We start from the raw sequence: 20999 nt of genomic DNA on the forward strand, positions 1-20999 counted from the left end.
TGGTGAGTAAATGGTTGTTAAGGGAATGGGAAATGGTTATTTAGGGGTTTAAAGTGTTAAGGGATGGCTTGTGATACTGTCCATAGCCAAAAATGGTGTATTTACTTCCGCATCTCTACTTCGCAGAAATTCGACTTTCGCGGGCAGTCTCAGAACGCATCCCCCGTGAAAATCGAGGGAACACTTTATTTGGAAAGTGACACAAATGCACACGGGAACATTTTGAGGGAGCAGAAATCTTGTCTAGTGTTTGCTATTACATATGTTGTGGTATATCCAGGGATGTATTTATAATTTTAGCAATTAAATCAGTGCTTTTCAAACTTGGCCACTTTCAGATGTACGGGAGAACTCTGGAGGGTTGAAGTTCACACATCTTTAAAGTGGCCTTGAGACTACATTTGAACAAAAAATCCTGAATTAGACTATTTTTTTAAATTCTTCAACTAGGACCAAATTGACAGACATAACTTGAAGTACAATGGCTGGAAGTGTTCCCCATTCATACCACTTTTCTTCTCCATGTCTTTCTCTCCAAAGATTTTGACTGGGTATGGGATGAATTGAACAAATCGGCAAATACTCTTTTGACTTGTGATAATCGTAAGGTAAATTTCCACATGGATTACAGTTGTGGTACTGCTGCCATCCGGGGGAACAAGGAACTAGTAGAGGGTCAGCACTTCTGGGAAATCAAGATGACTTCACCCGTCTATGGCACTGACATGGTATGCTGGATAAAACCTGGCAACAGGTTTTGTAATCAGTTTTTTAAAAAAATTAATGATTCATCAATAATTACATTTTGGTAGTTTCTGCCACTAGGAGTTGGGCAGCATAATGGGTAGTTAGCACCATTTGCTGTCTTTAATTTTTGTTTTTTAAGACTTATTTTACTCCACCAGCTCCGAAGAGTTTGTAGCCAATTTTTTTTTACAAAAATACAGTCAGATATCATAGAGGAAGATCAAGTATCAACAAAACTACTATCTTGTAGGCATAAGCACCAAATGCTGCCATATAGGAGAGTAATAGGAGGTTGAGAACTGGCCCCTTTTATCAGGAAACCACCTATATACACATGGGCTGACTATAGAGCACACAGGCTGTTGTCCTTGTGAAAGTAGACTTTTCACAAGGACAACAGCCTGTGTGCTCTATAGTCAGCCCATTTGTATATAGGTGGTTTCCTGATAAAAGGGGCCAGTTCTCAACCTCCTATTACTCTCCTATATGGCACCTAGAGTCCTCACAGTTTTTCCATATAGTGTCTTTGCTATCTGGATGTGGCACTACTGTTGGAGGATAATAACTGAAAGGTCCCTGCCAAACGTCCTTTTCAGTATATGTAAGATTTTGAGGTTTAAATTCTGGTATTTCTAGCTAAAGAAACAGATGATAAATAAGTCTTAGAACAGCATAGTACTGGATTAAATGGCTAAATAAATCTGCTTTGTACAAGGCACTAACCCATGTGATTTTTTTAAACCTCCAGAGATTGGGCTTGTATAACATAGTATGCCAAAACTCAGAAAGAATACATGACCATGCCCAACTTAGAATGACAGTTTGCTAGTCATTAGGTGAATCACCATGGGTTATTAATTATGTCACGCGACTTTGACTTGTGAGTTCTTGCTGGCTTTCCCATTGACATTGGTGGTTGGAAATCAGCTGTGAAAAATACAAATAAAGATCACAGGATCTTGGGTTCCTGTGATGATTTGTAAATGTGTGCCAAGTGCCAAACTTCCAAATTACAATAGTGACCATAAGGCTATGCCATGGTTCTAATTCAGTGCTGCCTTAACTTTGAGCAGACACTAAATGAATGGTGGTTACATAAGGATTTGATCTTTGATCATAGGGATTTGATCATAACGTTCAGATCACTTTTGTGTTTCTTCCTTCCATCCCATGGCCTCTAGATGGTGGGAATTGGAACATCAGATGTGAATCTGGATAAATTCCGTCACACATTCTGTAGCCTGTTGGGAAAAGATGAAGACAGCTGGGGTCTTTCCTACACAGGTAATTACAGCAGAAGTATCATTTATTTATATCTGTATTTGTAATTTGACAATGAAATTTTGCAGCTTATGTCCAAATACAAGAATGTAACTCTTCCTTTGTAATAGTTGATTTGCAAATATTGTTCGGTTAGCATTAAAGATCGGTTGGCATTCACAGAAAATGTTTGTTTCTCTTTATTAGAGAATGATTTCTAAAAAGTGATGGCAAATCATATACACAATCTCAAAATTGATTTGGGATTTGAAATACTATAATTTCCCAAATATTTAAGATCACATTCCAAGCCTTAGGACTAGAAGAGAAAAAAAAATCCAAATTATTTGAATAACTGGACACTTTATTAAGTTTTCAGTTTATTTTTAGGAAACATTTTTAAATATCTAAAATGCCATCAGGTAGAAATCATGCCAGTCTTGTTTTTTGTGGGGTCTAGGAAATAGATCAATGGCTAAACATTTGTGTGTGTATGGTGGTGGTAGTGGGGGACTATTTTGATGAAACATTAATAAAAACTCTTGAAAAGAAATGGATTGTTTTAGAAGACCACTGACTTTGCTGGAGAAGTTAAGGTAAGGAAATAACTATCTGACAAAAATCTTATTTTGCCTCTTGCATTAAACAGAGTTAGATGAACTCTATGGGTTCCTTTTTACTTTTGTAGAAATTAGAAACTGACAATACTATAATGGCAAATGTCCCTTTCTCTGTAGGACTCCTCCAGCACAAGGGGGAACGGAACAATTTTTCGACAAGGTTTGGACAGGGCTCCATTATTGGGGTGCATCTGGACACATGGCATGGAACTTTAACCTTTTTCAAAAACAGAAAATGTATAGGTAAGGTGGAAGAGGCCAGATATACTTTTCAACTAGTGAAATATGGGAAATATGGATAAAATTTATGGGAGGATCTCTAAAAGGCAACAGATTGTTTTCCATTCCAAAATCAGACTATTTTAATAGGGGAGAGAGGCTATCTTGCGGTACAGCAATTTTCACCTGGAAAGGACTGCCTAAGTATTTACCTATTGAAAACTAACCTGTATAGCATGATGTAAACTAGAAGAGAATAATTATTTTAACAAACCAATTTAACAGATTGATTGGGGGAAGGTGTCTCTGCTAGAGATAAAGGCCTCTTAAATAGCAAACAACATTTTGCGTATGTATAAAATGACAATTTATAAGTTGGCTGCTTGGTTATTGGATTTGTCCACGACACTCGTATGGTTTCCTGGGAAGACTATAAAAACTGGCCAATTTTCACTATTGAGTCCATAGAAAAGGACAACAGAACTATGCAGCTGTAACGTATTTGTGGCCCAAGTGGAATATTTATTTATTGGGTTTGTATGTCGCCCCTCTCCGAGGACTCGTATCTCATTGTAAAAATGCTAAAGGAATAAAGGAAGTGCAACTTCACCCCCAGACGTTCTCTATGTTGTCTTTCCCCCATCCCATTCCACGCCTGACTGTTAACCTTGGACTTGTTTGCGGATCTTTTGACTCAGGTGTGGCTGCCACCAAGCTCCAGAACAAGAGAGTGTACCCGATGGTGTGTTCGACTGCAGCCAAAAGTAGCATGAAAATCATCCGCTCCTGTGCTACCCCCACCTCTCTGCAATACCTCTGCTGCTACCGTCTCCGCCAGCTGCTTCCCGACTACATGGACACGCTGGAGGTTCTTCCCCTCCCTCCAGGACTCAAGCAGATTTTGCATAACAGATTGGGCTGGGTGTTGAGCATGAACTGTGGCTCGCTCCAGTCTTCCTCCTCCGCCTCTCCCTCCTCCTCCTCCTCCTCCTCCTCTTCCACCTCCTCAGGAAGCGATTCAGACAGCTCTTGTTGCTCAGATGCCGAGGCACGTCATCGGAAGAGATGCAGGTGGAGGACATAATTTATTTCTCCCCTTCGAAAGACAGTGTTGTCATGAAGGATAAGCTGTTCCCTCAGTGTTACCCAGTGACATTTTACCTTCCTGATTGCATCCTGTTTGAACACTAAAGCCCATTTCAATCTACCATTAAAGGGACAAAGCAGTTTCCACAGCTCCACAGCAGGCCATCAACTCTGTTTAGCCACAGGTTGTTTGAAAGTCAGGCTTTCAGCAGCCCAGTGCATCAATAAGTAATCCTTCCTGCAGCCAAAGGAATGCTTAGGGAACTCTCCGAACCTACTGTGTGTGCTATGTGAATTGCAGTAGAGGGCTCCGGTGTTTTGGAGCTGAGGAGCAAGCAGTCTTTCCAGAGCCAAATGGGTCTCCTCCATTCTCAGTGCTTTGGTATTCAGAAGAGAATGTTAAATCTTTGACAGCCTAAGTGGTATCATGTGAGCCCTGCAACTCTTCAACCTTCTTTGCATGTCTATTGCTTCTCCTGTATTGAACTATTCCCAAATGAATTAAAATATATGCAGACCTTGATCGGTGATGATAGGCTAGTCCGTCAACCTTTCTGTCCTCACATTTTGAGAGAATTCTAATCAGGTTCCCTAATACTTACATTATCTGATTCAAATGTAGTTGGGAATTATGTGGATGAACATCAGCTCTGGATGCTCCTGCTTTCTTCTTCTGGATCGTAAGTCCTGCATTTCCTCTTTCACAGCCTACTGTAATTTACTTATTTAAAGGTATTCACATCCCATGTATATTTCCCTGGGAGGTAAGTTTAAATATTCCAATCCTTTCTTTGATTTGTGTCATTAAAATTAACTGCAAGGATATGTACCAGCGGGACATTTGGCAGTTTAATAACCAGTATTAGTATTTTCCCCTAATGATTACTTACAATTATGTGGGTAGCCAGAAAAGGTCTCTTGATAATGTACGGATAAGCCCAAGGGCAATTGCATTCCCTTCGGTTTCTCCTATGCTTAATGCAAATGACAAAATATGGTTCATTGTGAAAGGAGGTGTATGAAGGGGACAAAGCTGCATTGTTTTGTAATACATCATGGATTAGTATTACTTTCTGAATTAAACCACTGTGATTTGGCAGTATAATAGATTCCCTTCTGGCTCCCTTGTGTCGTCTGATTAAATGAAAGCGAGCACCTATCTTTTGTCACGGAATTGATTACATAACTGTGATTAAGATTGCACTAAGATAAGGGAATTGGTGTTCCTTTTTTAAAAAAAAAATGTTTCCTGTAGTTAAAATACCTATTCACACTTTTTATACTCAAGCTAAATCCTCTTAAACATACAGCCACCAATCCACATTATGGTTTAATGCATGAACTCAAAATTATGGCCAAGGGTGTCTTTATAAATTCAATCAAGCAGCATAATGGTTTGTAATAACAGTGCAAAATAAATTATTTAGGAGAAGAATTTTTTAAAAAAAACACGTCAAAATAGGCTCATTGATAGCGTTTGTGCACAAGGATTTTTATTGATTTTGACAAACTGCAATAAATCCTGTAGCTTTGGCAGTAAGCTTTTAAGGCTAAGGAGCTATGACCCATTTGTCAGAACAGTACAACAAGGTGCTTCAACAACTTAAATCTAGGACAAGCTCTGGATTTGTCGATACCATGAAAAGATAAATTCGGCGAGACAGGTCTGGGCCAATTCGTCTCTCTGTTTTATTGTCCCCAGTTGTGACCTGGAGGTTGCTTAGGAGAAGTCGTCTTTCTGCCTCTGTATTGCATTCCCGGTAGGCCTGAAAGAAAGCAAAGGATACCGAGTTCCCATGTATTTCTGGTAATCTGGTCTCTGTGCCTATGTGAGTTTATTTCAGTGTTAATCCTCTTCTATCTAGCTCTGTTTTAAAATTTTAATTCTCTAAAAAGAGCTTTTGATAGCAAAAATGTTGAGGTAAGCAAGACTGGTTTGCCACGAGGAGAACGAATCGAGCATCGCTAACAAGGCTTTGGGTTAAGAAAAAACTCAGCATTAGACAAAGTCCAGTGGAATTAATGAATTCATTTATGGCTTTGATCTATTTACAATTTGTTTTCTCGAGGAGGACCCTTGTATAAACAAAATAGAAGCCTTGTGGCTAACAGGAATAAAAAATGGAGCTGTATTTACAGGGAAACAAGTACTTAGAGGACGGAAAAAACCCTAGTCCAGAAATGCTTCATCTACCCAGGAGAATTCAGTAGGCTTGGAAGAATGAGAAATTGACTGTAGGAGAGAATGGAATGAAGTTTACTAGGAGTGGCTTTATCCAGCCTTCATAGTAATTCTTGACACTACAACATCTAAGTTAACATACCACTAGTATTTCCCTCCCTGTTTGCTGAAGTGTCTGTGACGTATTTGCAGCCTACTTAATCCTACTCTTGAGACGCAACAGATCTGGTGCCTGATTTTAGCCCCTATTCTTGAGAATTGCCTCCCTTGATTTCTCTTCCCTTCTCTACAGCCAAGACAAAGCAATTGGTGGAACAAACTGACCTGCAGCAGCAAGCTTGGTGAAGGGTAGGCTTGGGCAATAGCTGTTGCCATGGTTGGACTGACTCGGTTGAACTGCTGGATCTGTTTCAGCCAGGTCTCTTGCAGCCCTTTCCCGTCCTTGCCAATATGCACGCCACTAGCCCACTTGCCTTTGGCACAGAAGGAGAAAGGCTGCTTTTCCTGATGTTTCCTGTTGGAGAAGCCATTGTATATGGGTTATACTTAGGCTACCGTTTTGGCTTAACATGTCGGACCTCACCATAACCTGTTCCGAAAGGGTTGTCTTGAGCCAGACAGTTTCCGTGCTGGTCAGGACATCCCATTCCTAAAATGGGGCTGAAGCCATTAGGGGCTCAGAATGTTCCCTGCTAAAACATTTAACAGGAAGTAGGTATATCAATGGACTGTGTAACACTAACCATTGCAAGCAAGGCAGACCAAAACAAGCAAGAGTTTGTGATCTCTTCTAAATTCAGTGCAGCATAAATCAAGCAGTAGCTATATTAACAGTAAACGCTAAGTAATTCTTTTATAGAAACAGTCTCATTAATCTTGCAAAGACAAAAGTCACACAAAAACCTTTTTTTACAGATTTCTTTATGAAAGAATTGTGGAATAAGAGTTCTTGGTTTCTACTTCACGGCTTCCAAGCTTTGCCAAGGGAACATGACAACTGACACTCACTTATAAGGACGCTGTGCTATAGCTCTGGTCACCGCAAAAACATGCTGGGCCAATTCTTGCCATGTTTCCAGGAATAGGACATGTATGTTACCTTGGAGTTGCAACACCACCAGGGCCTGCAGGAGAAAGTTAGAGAGTCAAAACAAGAAGAAAAACACATTTGGCTTTTCTGCGTAACTCGTGAGGTTCCAGGGTTCAACACTTCCCGTCCATCTTGGCTAATGTTCAGGCAATGACAAACTGGTAATTCCTGTTTTAGTGCTTTTACTACATCTTGATATGGTGTAAGGATGTAAATTAAATCAGGCAAGGAATTCAAAGAATAACCCGGATATCCTGGGAGAACGGAGCCCTTAGCTGTGGTTGATAATCTCACTGCTAAATTTACCTCTTCAATTTGATGCCGTGTCATGGACTGTTCGGGACCAAGATGCAATGTTTCATTCTCCAGTCCAATGACTGGCTCTTCTTGTGGAAGCTGATGATACCTAGACAATTCAGAGAACCACAATTGGGGAATTAATATTTTGGTATAACGGTTAAAAGTACCAGGCTAGAACCCAGGAGACTAATTTTTTCTGTCTTGGGCACAAAACCAGCTGGCTAACTTTAGCCCAGTCTCTCTTTTTTCCATTCTGGGAAGAAAGCATGAAACCACTTCCAAAATTCTTACTAAAAAAATTGCAGGGACTTGTCCAATCACCAGGGGTCAAGATAGAAACATAGAAACATAGAAGTCTGACGGCAGAAAAAGACCTCATGGTCCATCTAGTCTGCCCTTACTATTTTCTGTATTTTATCTTAGGATGGATATATGTTTATCCCAGGCATGTTTAAATTCAGTTACTGTGGATTTATCTACCACGTTTGCTGGAAGTTTGTTCCAAGGATCTACTACTCTTTCAGTAAAATAATATTTTCTCATGTTGCTTTTGATCTTTCCCCCAACTAACTTCAGATTGTGTCCCCTTGTTCTTGTGTTCACTTTCCTATTAAAAACACTTCCCTCCTGGACCTTATTTAACCCTTTAACATATTTAAATGTTTCGATCATGTCCCTTTTCCTTCTGTCCTCCAGACTGTACAGATTGAGTTCATGAAGTCTTTCCTGATACGTTTTATGCTTAAGACCTTCCACCATTCTTGTAGCCCGTCTTTGGACCCGTTCAATTTTGTCAATATCTTTTTGTAGGTGAGGTCTCCAGAACTGAACACAGTATTCCAAATGTGGTCTCACCAGCGCTCTATATAGCAGGATCATAATCTCCCTCTTCCTGCTTGTTATACCTCTAGCTATGCAGCCAAGCATCCTACTTGCTTTCCCTACCGCCTGACTGCACTGTTCACCCATTTTGAGACTGTCAGAAATCACTAGATTGATTTGAAGAGAATGTTTTTTTTGTCTAGCTACTGTGGTTTGGAAACTTCATGCAGGGAAAGTGTATGTTAATTTAACCCACCAAGGTATTTGATAGTAAAGAATGAACTTGTCTTACTGCCTTTCATTGTTAGAAGTGTTGTTGCTGCTGCTGCTTCCTAAGAATCTTAAAATGAGCTTGAAAATACTAAGCAGGATTAGATTGGTTAATACTTGGGGGGCAGCCAAGAAATCCTAGCACTATAAACAAGACTGGAAAGCTTAAATTAACATGCGGCAGAAGGTAATGGAGAACCAGGAGACGTGGTACACTTGAGTCTTCCTTGTCAGCATTTGAGTTTGTTCTGTATTTAGTATCAGCTTACCCTTTGACCAGAAAGCCAGCTATATGGTTGAAATCCCAGAATCCTAAGCCCAGTTAGACCTACTACAATCCTACCATAAACAGCCTCAAGTGAATAAGTAAGATGAAGCCCCCTTAATTGGGATCTTTGGCCTGTCATACCTTATGCTATGTTAAAATATACTTTTAGCTGTGAGAATTTGGGAGGTGTAAATTGCATGAGGGATGTCTGCATGTAGCCATAACAAATTCCTTCTCGATTGTCAAGATCATCCTTTGTCTTTGCACTTCTGCACCTGCATGGAAGGAGATGGGAATTTCTGCCAGGTTGGCAGTTGAAGATTTGTCAACGTGATGGACTTGTGGGTGTGAGGACAAGGGCTTGAACTTTTAACTTGGTGGAGAAATTCCCTGGGAGTTCTGATCCGGTTGCTCCCAGATGAGGCAACTTGAAACTTTGCCTCGGACTCTGATTTAGTTTTGGATGCAATTTAGAACCCTGACACAAGACTGTTCACACGTTAATACTTTTTGAATCAATTTTTCCCAGTTAGGTGGGGAATAGCATGTTTATACCATTTCAAATCTTTATTGGTAATCTGCAAGATCATAAAAAATTCAAGATTGCCATGAAACAAAATATAAGGATCCAAGATGAAGACCCACAATTCTGTATATCGAGGACACTAAGACTTTTAGCTTCTTGAACAGCTCACACATAACTCGCACAATCCTTTGCTCTTTGGGACCCACAACTCACACAGCCATCCCGCACCCATGTACCATTGGTAGGTGTCTAGTCCAACGACAACCAAGCTGTAAGATTTTGTAGAAGGATCTTCCAAATTGTGAAAGGGAAACGAATGAATAAGATCTGGTGCGCTCTGCCGGCCCTCAAGACTATCATTCTAGAATTGGAACAAGATTTTAGAATCAAAAACTCATCTACCACTTTTACATATGAATTTTAAAACTATTTTGGATTCCACTGGTGAAGGAACTCAAACTTCAAATGCGTTTGCATTAATTTATTTAGCTGAAAAAGACAATATTAAACTCCCAGGTAACTGCACTGGAGTCATTTTACAAATGATGTGCTTCCCTGATGTACTTTTTAAGGTTGGAATATCATGGTGTATTTTTAGCATAAATACTGTCACAGTTGATTATTACTTGAACCTCCTCCTTTTGTGTTATTACCCACCACTTAGCTATCTTTTTTCTTCAATATTTGAATATATTTGTTTTCTATTTCCAGGTGCTGGATTTATATATATACAGAACATAGTTTGTTGGCTATGAATAAATTAACTGCCTTGAAATGGCCCTGGGTTGGGCCTAGAGGTAAAAAAAGGAGCTGTGACGTTCCTTCAATATACCAGGGTGATCCAACAGAAAGAACATATAGCCCCCTCCCTGGTACAAAGCTGAAGGGATCAGATCTGGTGGCCTAGAGGTTAATTCTCTGCCTTAAAAAGCAGAAGCTGCCGGATCAAATCCCAATAAGGGTATGGCTAGCTGATAAGGCCAGAACAAGGCCAAAATAGTGCTATCCTAGTCTCCCTTAGTTTTAAAAATTCAGCAAAAACATGTGATAGATAGATAGATAGATAGACAGATACACACGAGTGGCCACTTGAAAATTGCAACTAGTATGCCTGGCTGAGTATGCAGTGTAGGATTTTTTAATGTAAGAAATAAAATAAAAATACTGTACCATACTTTTTTTCATCACATGCCTTGGCTCACCTTCCCCCCCCTTCCCCTGCTCACCTTTTTTGCTTAATGGTTCCAGTACTGTCCTCTCGGATTCTGCCTCCTGCAATCTAGCTTTCTATTGCATTTCCTCTCAATTATTAAGCTTCATCTCCCTAGGTACAGTATCTGGAAATAAGATAAAGCTCTGAAACATACCACCCTCTTCTCTCCTCATCCTCATCATACAAGGCATAACAAGCAGAGAATCAAGGCAAACTCGGGCAATGGGCCCCAGTAAAAAATGGAGCAAAATAGGACAATTAAGCAACTGGGAATAAAAGCCAATACTTCTCATTCATAATCATATTCACAAGTTAAGATACCATACAGCACCTGCACTGATGATGAAAGTTGTCTGAGGAAGTTTAAAGGCTGCATCACTAGCAGGACCTCCCTTTCCCCTGCTGTCTCTTGAGAACTGTCCTGTGGAAATAAAGTTAATATTTTGCAAGAAGAGAAAAAAAATAGTTTTGCTAGCTCAAATTAAAAACTTACTAAATCCAGCATCTGCTCCCAATGGTGGTTTGCGGAAGCAGAGAGATCCTAATCCTTCTCTTAGCTTACTTTCCTCTCTCACCTCATGCATTCTTTTTTGTCTTCCCTCATGAATTTCAAATAATTTGTTTTAAAGTTGTCACAGACCAGCTCACATCCCAGTTTTTAGTGCAAGAGTTTAAAGATATCACCATCTAGAGATAACAAGAATTGCTATAAAAAACAATTGGAAAAAACTTTTCTGACGAAATGTTTTCGACTGCCCTCAGCCCTTTCAAATCAGTAAGCTTTAGTATACAAAGATAGGATTTAAATATCTGGTTTTTAAATATTTGAAAGTTTGGCAAGCCAGACTGATTTATTAGCTGAACAGCCTCAGAACTAATAAAATCAGTGAATTTCATAGCTGATAAACATCTATTACGAACAAATAATGGTGTAAATGGGACAACCCAATAGAGATTTGAGTCTGGGACTCCTGTTATATTTATTATCTTCCTTGACTGCTTTGCATCTGTTTTTCCTATTAACTTCTGAGCAGGAATTTAACAGGTATGGCAAAACAGGTTAATGGATCAGAGCAGTGATCCATATAGGAGCAGAGCAACACTTCACACACACGGCTGTCCTCAACTTCTAGTGAAAAAATCTGCTCTAATCCAAATATGAATTTCCCTTGTAAGAGCCTTCAACAATAATGTATTTTATTGGAGTTGGGTCAACTCTCTTCGATGTGTTTCAGAGGCAACCCTAAATGAATGCAAACCTTCAAGGACTGAAAAGCACAAAAGCAGAATAAGGAAACAGTTGTAAGACACACAAAATCTTGTGTCTTTAGCTACCAGTGGAGTTTTGATTGAGATACTCACTGAACCAGATGTACCGCTGAAGACTTTCCTCCAGGTTATGCTGTTTGGAATGATCTGACGCTCAATATGGTATTTACAGTCCAAAGAATCCAAAATTTCCAGCAGGTTATCAGAACCGGGGTGCTCTAGAAGACCTGAAGAGAAAGCATAACAAATTGGATCACTGGTTGGCACCTCTACACGGTACTATCCAAAGCCCCTTCCCCTCTAATTCCCTCTTGATAAAATATGGGAATGCAGCATGTAGAGATGGTGTAGTGTTAATACAGGGGTGTCAAACTCATGGGATGAATGATATGCTGGCCATGCCCACCCACTTTAGCAAAGGGCAAAGTTGTGACATGTCACGTGATGACAACGTGACGCCACAAGTTTGACATCCCCAGTTTAAGACATCAGGCCAGAGGTTGGGATACAGTTGTAGTCCCACATTTGGCACAAAGCCAGACGAGTGACTTGGGCTCCCTGACTCCCATCACCCTAGGAAGGAGACAGTGACAAAGTGCTGGCAAAAATCTTGCCAAGAAAAGTACCATTTTGGTTTAATGGTTAAAGGCACCAGGCTAGAAATGAGACTTTTTAAGTTCTAGTCCTGCCTTAGGTGAGAAAGTAACTGACTTTTCCTCTGAAATCTTTGCAAGCAAACTGCAGGGAATGATGTAAAGGCACCAAAAATACCAAGCCAAAAGTGGAAAGGAATAAATCGCACAATATAAACATACAACCTGAATCCACACAGACAACCATTTGCTTCATGCACTCATCGGGCCGAAGCAATTTCAAGGCAGCTGCAGCTTCTTTCCGTCTCTCTTTTTCAGCTGCCATCTGCTCTTTTATCTTCATTTTCTCTTCTTTTTTCTGCAGGCTCTTCTTTTTTTCTTCTGTTTTTATCTGGGCTATCTTGTTTTTTTCCAGGGACTGTTTTTTCTTTTTTTTGTCGGGCCTTGGATTACAGGATACAGTTTGTGTCAATGGTAAAGGAATTGCTTTTGCCTCAAGCAGAGCCATGCCTGGCTCTAATTTTTGTTTATCTGAGCAGCCCTCAGCTCCAACATCTGAATAAGTTACAAAAGCAGTTGAGGATTCTGGTTTAACATCACGGTCTTCTTCAGAATCAGAGATTTCCCACGTGATTGCTCTTTTTCCATCAAGAGCAACTGTCTTCTTTTCCCCCTCCATGATTTAAGCTTATCCTCTTTACATTATCCAGTGCAAATGTTAAATCGGCAGCAACCACCCAACCCCAGCTGTGTTTGTAAAAATATCAAAAGTTGGGCATCATTTCTATATAAAAAATTTGCAGTAAAGCACTAATATGTATTAGTGGCAAAAATCTACATTCTCGTCATTATTAAATGTCAATGATGAAACACTCTTCAAATATCCTGATTAAATGTTGGCTACAAATCAACAAACTCAATTTGATTGGAAAGCCAGGCTCACCAGATCTCCTTTCATTAACAGAAATAGCTTTTTTTCAAACTAAGTCATACTAAGTCATACTTTTCCCTCTCACACCATTTGGATCCGTGGATATTAATACTATCAATAGAAGCCAACTTATTTGTAGAAGCTCTGCCCCTGAAGTCTAATTTTGTTTTGTTGCTTCTGCAGCTGAGCAAAGCTTTTCCCCATCACTAGCATTTCTACCAATGCAGCAATAGCGGATCAAGTGGTTTATCTGGGTCGCTTGTGTGGGGCTATGTTAGAGAACATTGTGGGACATCACTGGAGGGGAGTGGGGGATAAAAGAAAACCGCACGTCCAGTCTCCCTCAGCCATATCAGCTACAACGATTCCAAGCCTGGAAACGAAAAAAAAAAATGCATTTCATTAGCAAAGACGGGAACGCTTAAACAACACAATATAACTCCAAGTCAATCAAGCTGTCCACTTAGGAAGCAACACTGATTGACAATCAATTTCACATGCTGTTGTGCACATTCAACTTTGTTCAGAACAAAGTATGTGACTATTTCATTCGTTCAAATCTAGGATATGTTCTTTGAGTGTTTCCTTTATTTTTTTGAGCAGTACAGTATATAAAAGTTTCGCATCATTCCACCCCCGTTCCATTGAGAAAAGGCTCTTAAGCAACCCTTTATACTACTTGGATCGGGACAAAACAACTATTTCGCCGAAGAGGGAAAACAACAAACCAACATGAGAAGAAGGAGAGCGAAGGGAAGCAAAGCAGGCCGGAGAAATCATCGGGATCATGCCGGAGAGGGGGGAAAAAGAAAATTATTTTAGGGAAGAAACGGAAGTGTTGCCTGCCGGATCGTTTATAGCGACGGCTCGCCCTTTCACGGAGCGTTTACTGCACAGTACTGTACTCTAATTTAAACCTAAGGCCGGAAGCAAAGGAGCGGCTGTGCGTGAGCGGCCGGATGATTTATAGCGACGGACCAACCTCGGCTGTACTGTATTTGAATTTAAAAAGTAAATAAATACGGGGCGGAAGTGTTCCTCGCCGAGCGTCATATGAGGTTGTACCGTCCCTGCTGGAGCGTGAGCGAAGGTTTGGGATTCCAGCAAAGCCTGAAGAGAGGCGGAAGTGAGGCTCGGGGAAGATTTAGCGAGGGGGACCGCCCTTGCTCGGAGCGGTGCCTTTGAGTCGCCGGGGAATTAGGAGCAAGAGAAGGAAGCGCTGGGCGGCTTAAAGGGAGCGAAGGATTTGCTCAGCTGCAGGGCTTCTTTGGTCTCCCAAACGACAACCCTGAGAGGTAGGCCGACCGGCTCTGAGGCGGTCAAGGATTTTCTGGACAGCCATTTGCCCAGCTCTGCTGTGGCCTAGCCCTAGAGGTTGTGAGTTCGATTCCTAGGTAGAGGCAGATGTAGGGTGTCCCGCTTGGGCAGGGGGTTGGACAAGATGACCTGCAAGGTCCCTCCCAACTCTGTTAATCTGTGTCTATATACAGTATAGTCTCCCCTGCTCCAGCAGGGGGTTGGACTAGAAGACCTCCAAGACTTACCGCCCTATTACACAGGTCCACAAATTTTTTTTTTTGTAATAATCGCAGTTGACCTTGTACTTTTCTGAATCATTTTTTTGTTTCTGATTTCAAAAACGTATATAGTTTTCTTGCAGCAGGTATGGTTTCCACGGAGCAGCATCATTATTATTAGGTATAGGAAATATACTGGCAACATTAAGAAAACAGCATTTCCACATGTACCTTGAAAATGTAGAAATAATGTAATAACAAAATATCACACTTTATGTGATAGAGCAAAACTAAGCATATTTTTGGAATCAGCACATCAAACTCCATAAAGCGGACATATTACTTTTGCTGATTATTTTTTTGTGTTGACCAGTGTTATTATTCTGTGTTCTAATTCGAACCTCCAGAAGGAGATGAAGACGTGCTTTGGTGGCATTGGTGTGTTAATAGAATAACGCAGGAACTTGTTTAAAGCAGGCCCTTGCCCAGACAGTCTCCAGGAGACAAAGACTACAATGAAATAAAAATAAAATAAAAAGCAAGGAGTATTACAAATGTCCACCACCAAATATGTATATTTATAAAGCCAGACTAACATCAACAGCACTAATGATGATGATATAAAGTGCACTGACATACCCTAATTTCTGCTGAAGATGTTACATAGCCTTTTCCCCCAAAAAGACATCCCCTGATAATAAGCCCAATCGGGCTTTTGAGTGCATGGCAATAAGGCCAAGGGCTTATTTCAGGGTTCAAAAAAATATAAGACAGAGTCTTATTTTCGGGGAAACATAGTACAAGTCAGAGAGTGAATTTGATAAGTAATATAACTCAATAATAATACAATTCCCCAGGTAACAGAAGGGGCAGGGGGCTGCACCCGTTGGTTGCATTATGGGAATAGTGCAATAAACCTTGATTAATTTTAGTTCAAAGTATTGTTGAATTTCCCAAGAGGGAATTCCCAGGAGTCTTAGAAACATAGAAGATTGATGGCAGAAAAAGACCTCGTGGTCCATCTAGTCTGCCCTTATATTATTTCCTGTATTTTATCTTAGGAGGGATACATGTTTATCCCAGGCATGTTTAAATTCAGTTACTGTAGATTTACCAACCGTGTCTGCTGGAAGTTTGTTCCAAGCATCTACTACTCTTTCAGTCAAATAATATTTTCTCACGTTGCTTCTGATCTTTCCCTCAACAAACCTCAGATTGTGCCCCCTTGTTCTTGTGTTCACTTTCCCATTAAAAACACTTCCCTCCTGAACTTTATTTAACCCTTTAACATATTTAAATGTTTCGATCATGTCCCCCCTTTCCCTTCTGTCCTTCAGACGTATACAGATTGAGTTCATCAAGTTTTTCCTGATAAGTTTTATGCTTAAGACCTTCCACCATTTTTGTTGCCCATCTTTTATTTGATATTTTATCAACATCTTTTTGTAGGTGAGGTCTCCAGAACAGAACACAGTATTCCACATGTAGTCTCACCAGCGCTCTATACAGCGGGATCACAATCTCCCTCTTCCTGCTTGTTATACCTCTATCTATGCAGTCAAGCTTTCTTCCTAGTCCTCTTTCTACCTAGTCCTCTTTCATCCTCCTGACTTGTAAGGTAGACTTGATTGGATGACCCTTCCCCCAATCAGCTTTGTGGCAGGTGGTCAATTTAAATCTACTTTCGTTCTTAGCCTTTGAACACCTAACTATCCTGGGTTATCTTTCCATAGGCAACGATGGTTCGTTACTTGAGATACCGCCCGATTGCTGCCAAGGCCAAGAAAATCCGCGAATACTGGGCTTTAAAAAACCGACCTCGTGACTCCCAACGTTATGCGGTGGATTACGAGAACATGACCCGGGCGTTCACCGGCAAGCGCCTCCCTGTGCTGGCCTGGGAGGATGTGAGGAATGAGAACCGGCTTTTTATGCTGCTCTCCCGGTTGCACCTCTTTGGCATTGGCAGGATGGTCACACGCAAATCCTGGGTATGGGAATTCGATGAGCCTTGCTATTGGGTCATTACTAGAATAAAGGTGGATTATACAGCCGAGGTGAGTGTTTTCATTGGTTGGAGAAAGGTGTAAATTCAGGCATGCTCGATTTGCAACAGTTTGTTTATTGATTGCTTGAAATGAACAGCAGCACTAAAAAAAATTAACGTATGACTGTTTTACGCACAATTTATTTATTTATTTATTTATTTTACTTACTTATTCATTTTACTTACTTATTTATTTTATTTATTTTATTTACTTTATTTATTTTATTTATTTTATTTATTTTATTTATTTATTTTATTCATTCATTCATTCATTCATTCATTCATTCATTTATTGGATTTGTATGCCGCCCCTCTCCATAGACCCAGAGCGGCTAACAACAGTAACAAAAAGGACCACACAAAAAAACCAGCATGTAAATCCAATACTAAAACAACTAAAAACCCCTTATTGTAAAACGAAACATTCATACGTACAAACATATCATACATGAATTGTAAAGGCCTAGGGGGAAAGAATATCTCAGTTCCCCCATGCCTAACGGCAGAGGTGGGTTTTAAGGAGCTTACGAAAGGCAAGGAGGGTGGGGGCAATTCTAATCTCTGGGGGGAATTGGTTCCAGAGGGCCGGGGCCGCCACAGAGAAGGCTTTTCCCCTGGGCCCCGCCAAACGACATTGTTTTGTTGACGGGACCCGGAGGAGGCCCACTCTGTGGGACCTAACCGGTCGCTGGGATTCGTGCGGCAGAAGGCGGTCTCGTAGATACCCTGGTCCGGTGCCATGAAGGGCTTTATAGGTGATGACCAACACTTTGAATTGTGATCGGAAACTGATTGGCAACCAATGCAGACTGCGGAGTGTTGGTGTTACATGGGCATTTTTGGGAAAGCCCATGATTGCTCTCGCAGCTGCATTCTGCACGATCTGAAGTTTCCGAACAATTGCTGTGGCATCTCCATGAACGCGTGATCAAAATTCTGATGCTTGGCAACTGACACATATTTCTGACAGTTGCAGGGTCCTGGGGTCACGTGATCAGAGGTGGGTTCCTGTCGGGCCAGTTCTATTTTTTTAAAAAATAAATTTTTAATGATTTTTATAGTATAAAATACACACAACACAAAACAGTGCACAGTGAATTGTGCTCCCGCCACCCAACAACATACATTCAGTCCCTCCACCAAATGAGGGTGTACTAATTTATAATTTTTTACAACCCGGAACATCAACGCATTGACAAAGTGTAGAGTGATTCCAATTTGTTCTTTATGGTTCGGTCTCGAATTCTAGTCGGACCAGTTCTATAGTAGTGGGAATTTCCCTCCGCTCGCCAAGCTGGTAGCGATGGCGAGCTGGACACGTCCCCGAACCGGCTGTCTTGGTGGCATAGGCACCACCATTTTTTGCTTCTGCACCCGCACATTGAGGAAGTGAACCAGCAGCGGGCTAAGTCAGAACCCACCCCCTGCTCTGGGACCTTCTGACAAGCAAAATCCATGGGGAAGCCACATTCACTTAACAACCGTGTTATTAACTGGACAATGGCAGTGATTCATTTCACCACTGTGGTCATGATACTAACTTAACAAGTGTGGCAAAAAAAGGTTGTAAAATGGGGCAAAACTCGCTTAATGTGTGTCCTGCTTAGTAACAGAAATTTGGCCTCAATTATGGACGTAAGTCGAAAACTACCTGTATGCAGGTTATTCATTCATTCATTTTATTTTATTTGTAAAATTTATTAGCTGCCCATCTTATAAGAAGGTAACTCCGATCTGCTTACGATATTAAAAGATAAAACTGTATGAAACCTAATGATACCAATTAAAAAATCAACCTAGCTAAAAAGATGGGGAGTAAGAGAGTAGGATGAGAAGAGGAAGGGGTGGGACTCCCTCTTCCCTTCATTTTGCATGGAATATAATCATTTGATGTTCTTTTACTACAGAAAATGGAATACGGAAAAGCTTGGGGATATCTGACATTTAGAGGTAAGGGAAGATTTGCTTTTATGGGTGAAGATTTTATGAGGAAGCTTTCAGCAAGGATGAGGTCTCACGACATGGAGCAGTGAGGGCAATTCTTTTGGGCTGGGGGGGAGTCAAGAATTAAGGGATGCCTAATGTGTTAAACCCCCTCCCAACTCTGAACAAAAGAGAAGTGTGTGTGTGTATTTATGTATTCATAAACAATTCTCTTTATATATATAAAGCATAAAGAATTTTCATGTGTGTGTATATATGAGATATAGATAGATTAATTAGATTGGGATAGATAGATAGATAGATAGATAGATAGATAGATAGATAGATAGATAGATAGACAGACAGACAGACAGACAGACTAGATAGATAGATAGATAGATAGATAGATAGATAGATAGATAGATAGATTAGATAGATTAGATAGATAGATAGATAGATAGGTTAGACAGACAGACAGATAGACAGACAGACAGATAGATTAGATAGATAGATAGATAGATAGATAGATGATAGATAGATAGATAGATACATAGATAGATAGATACGTAGATAGATAGATACATAGATAGCTGACAGACAGACAGATAGACAGACAGATTAGATAGATAGATAGATAGATAGATGATAGATAGATAGATAGATAGATAGATAGATAGATACATAGATACATAGATAGCTGACAGACAGACAGATAGACAGACAGACTAGATAGATAGATAGATAGATAGATAGATAGATAGATTAGATAGATAGACAGATAGATTACACAATCCAATCATGTGTGATACTATGTATTACATAAAGAAACCCCAAAATAATTACAAAAATGAAATAACAAAAGAAACAGCATGCAGTCTAGGCTTTCGAATCTTCCTTTTCACATTGTGTTCCATTCTGGCAAGATTTGCCTGCCCTCTCTGCATCTTTTCCATTGCTTCTTAGGCAAGCCTGAAACCGAAGAGAAAGAAATAGACAAAGTGATGTACCACGACTGGCGCATGGTACCAAAACACGAGGAGGAAGACTTTAAGAAATTTACCCCTTATGAGGAAGAGGCGAAAATCCGGTATGTCCTCTACCCGCCACTGCTGCGGGCCATGATCCTTGCTCAGAGGCAGAAAGAAGGTAAACTGACTGAAGAAGAACCCATGCTGGATTTGGAGCGTCCTGTTTGCCAAGCCGAAGGGACCCCCGTCTGAAGACTTTAGGACTTCGATATGGCTCTTGGGTTTCTTACATTCTCAGGTGTGATCCTACAGCCCAACTTTCTTATTCTGCCTTGCACTGAGATGTTTCTGTGAAATATGATCCTGTGGCTGAGGCTGGGGGTAAAAAAACCCCACTCACAATAAGTAAAATTATAAGATAATTTTGCTATCCGAATCTTCCGTTGACATTTCCCCCATTATCCTATCTCGTTTTTTAGATCTGTTTCTATTCCCGTTGCCTTGTTTCTTCTTGCTTCCTTATCAAGTCCAAGGAAGGACATCAATCTATTTCAATAATGAAGCAATATAAAGGGACTCCTAATTGAAATAATCGATTGGAACAGAGATCGGTGTCCGTTCTAGCATTGCACCATTTTCCTCCCCTAAATCCAGTCACAATCTTAAAATGTGATGTTGTATTATTGCATGCCAATTTTTTTAAAAAATGGGCTCTGTACTTTAAGAAGTGGCATTGTTCTTTCCTGTTTTTTCCCCCAAATGTATTGGGGAAATGAAACAGGCTTGTTATGAGGAAAATAGGAGGAGGAAGCAGTATTAGTATGTTCACCACCTTCAGTTATTTGTAAAAATAATAAAAATGGGATAGAAATAAATGGTACAAGAATGTTACAATCACGGGTATGAAGGCAAACAGCCCTCCCCTAGTGGGTCGACCTCTAGGGAGGCACAGAATGCCATGATTGCCACATCAAAATGAAGCAACGGAGATAATTTTCTCAATGAGACGACCTCGGTTGAAGGAAGATTGCTCTTTTTATTGTATTTCACTTTTCCTGACATGTGGTACAGAATAACCAATTCGCGAACGCCACATACATTAGGCCATCCTCCAACTACCATTCACTCATGCGCCGTATAAGGCAACC

The 20999-nt window shown here is 40.4% G+C and overlaps 3 protein-coding genes across 13 annotated transcripts in view; 2 read left to right on the forward strand and 1 right to left on the reverse strand.

Annotated features, from left to right (window-relative positions):
* Positions 1-5045, forward strand: part of SPSB3 (splA/ryanodine receptor domain and SOCS box containing 3) — a 10795-nt gene extending 5750 nt beyond the window's left edge. For all 9 annotated transcript variants that reach the window (XM_070761082.1, XM_070761090.1, XM_070761087.1 and 6 more), the window contains exons 4-7: positions 541-728; positions 1929-2031; positions 2745-2870; positions 3545-5045. In XM_070761082.1, the coding sequence (XP_070617183.1) occupies positions 541-728; positions 1929-2031; positions 2745-2870; positions 3545-3930 (803 nt within the window). In that variant the 3' untranslated portion in view covers positions 3931-5045. The remainder of the gene's footprint in view (positions 1-540; positions 729-1928; positions 2032-2744; positions 2871-3544) is intronic.
* Positions 5046-5403: 358 nt separating this feature from the next.
* On the reverse strand, positions 5404-14275 carry EME2 (essential meiotic structure-specific endonuclease subunit 2). The gene is made up of 9 exons (XM_070761081.1): positions 14125-14275; positions 12691-13769; positions 11966-12099; positions 10935-11024; positions 9627-9751; positions 7511-7610; positions 7123-7238; positions 6439-6628; positions 5404-5698 (listed from the first exon to the last, which is right to left on the reverse strand). Exons 2-9 carry the CDS (start codon positions 13142-13144, stop codon positions 5528-5530), a joined length of 1380 nt encoding a protein of 459 aa, XP_070617182.1. The 5' UTR covers positions 13145-13769; positions 14125-14275; the 3' UTR covers positions 5404-5527.
* MRPS34 (mitochondrial ribosomal protein S34) lies at positions 7314-20742 on the forward strand. Of its 3 annotated transcripts, none has more exons than XM_070761097.1 (4): positions 7314-7365; positions 16647-16970; positions 18868-18910; positions 19847-20742. In XM_070761097.1, the coding sequence occupies exons 2-4, from the start codon at positions 16653-16655 to the stop codon at positions 20101-20103; spliced, it is 618 nt and encodes a 205-aa protein (XP_070617198.1). In that variant the 5' UTR covers positions 7314-7365; positions 16647-16652; the 3' UTR covers positions 20104-20742. The 3 variants fall into 3 exon arrangements, with proteins under 3 accessions (XP_070617198.1, XP_070617196.1, XP_070617197.1); XM_070761095.1 differs by lacking the exon at positions 7314-7365 and adding an exon at positions 14040-14691; XM_070761096.1 differs by lacking the exon at positions 7314-7365 and adding an exon at positions 14905-14955.
* Positions 20743-20999: the final 257 nt, after the last annotated feature.

Source organism: Erythrolamprus reginae, chromosome 9 (assembly GCF_031021105.1).
Source record: "Erythrolamprus reginae isolate rEryReg1 chromosome 9, rEryReg1.hap1, whole genome shotgun sequence".
In the NCBI taxonomy this organism is placed as follows: domain Eukaryota; kingdom Metazoa; phylum Chordata; class Lepidosauria; order Squamata; family Dipsadidae; genus Erythrolamprus; species Erythrolamprus reginae.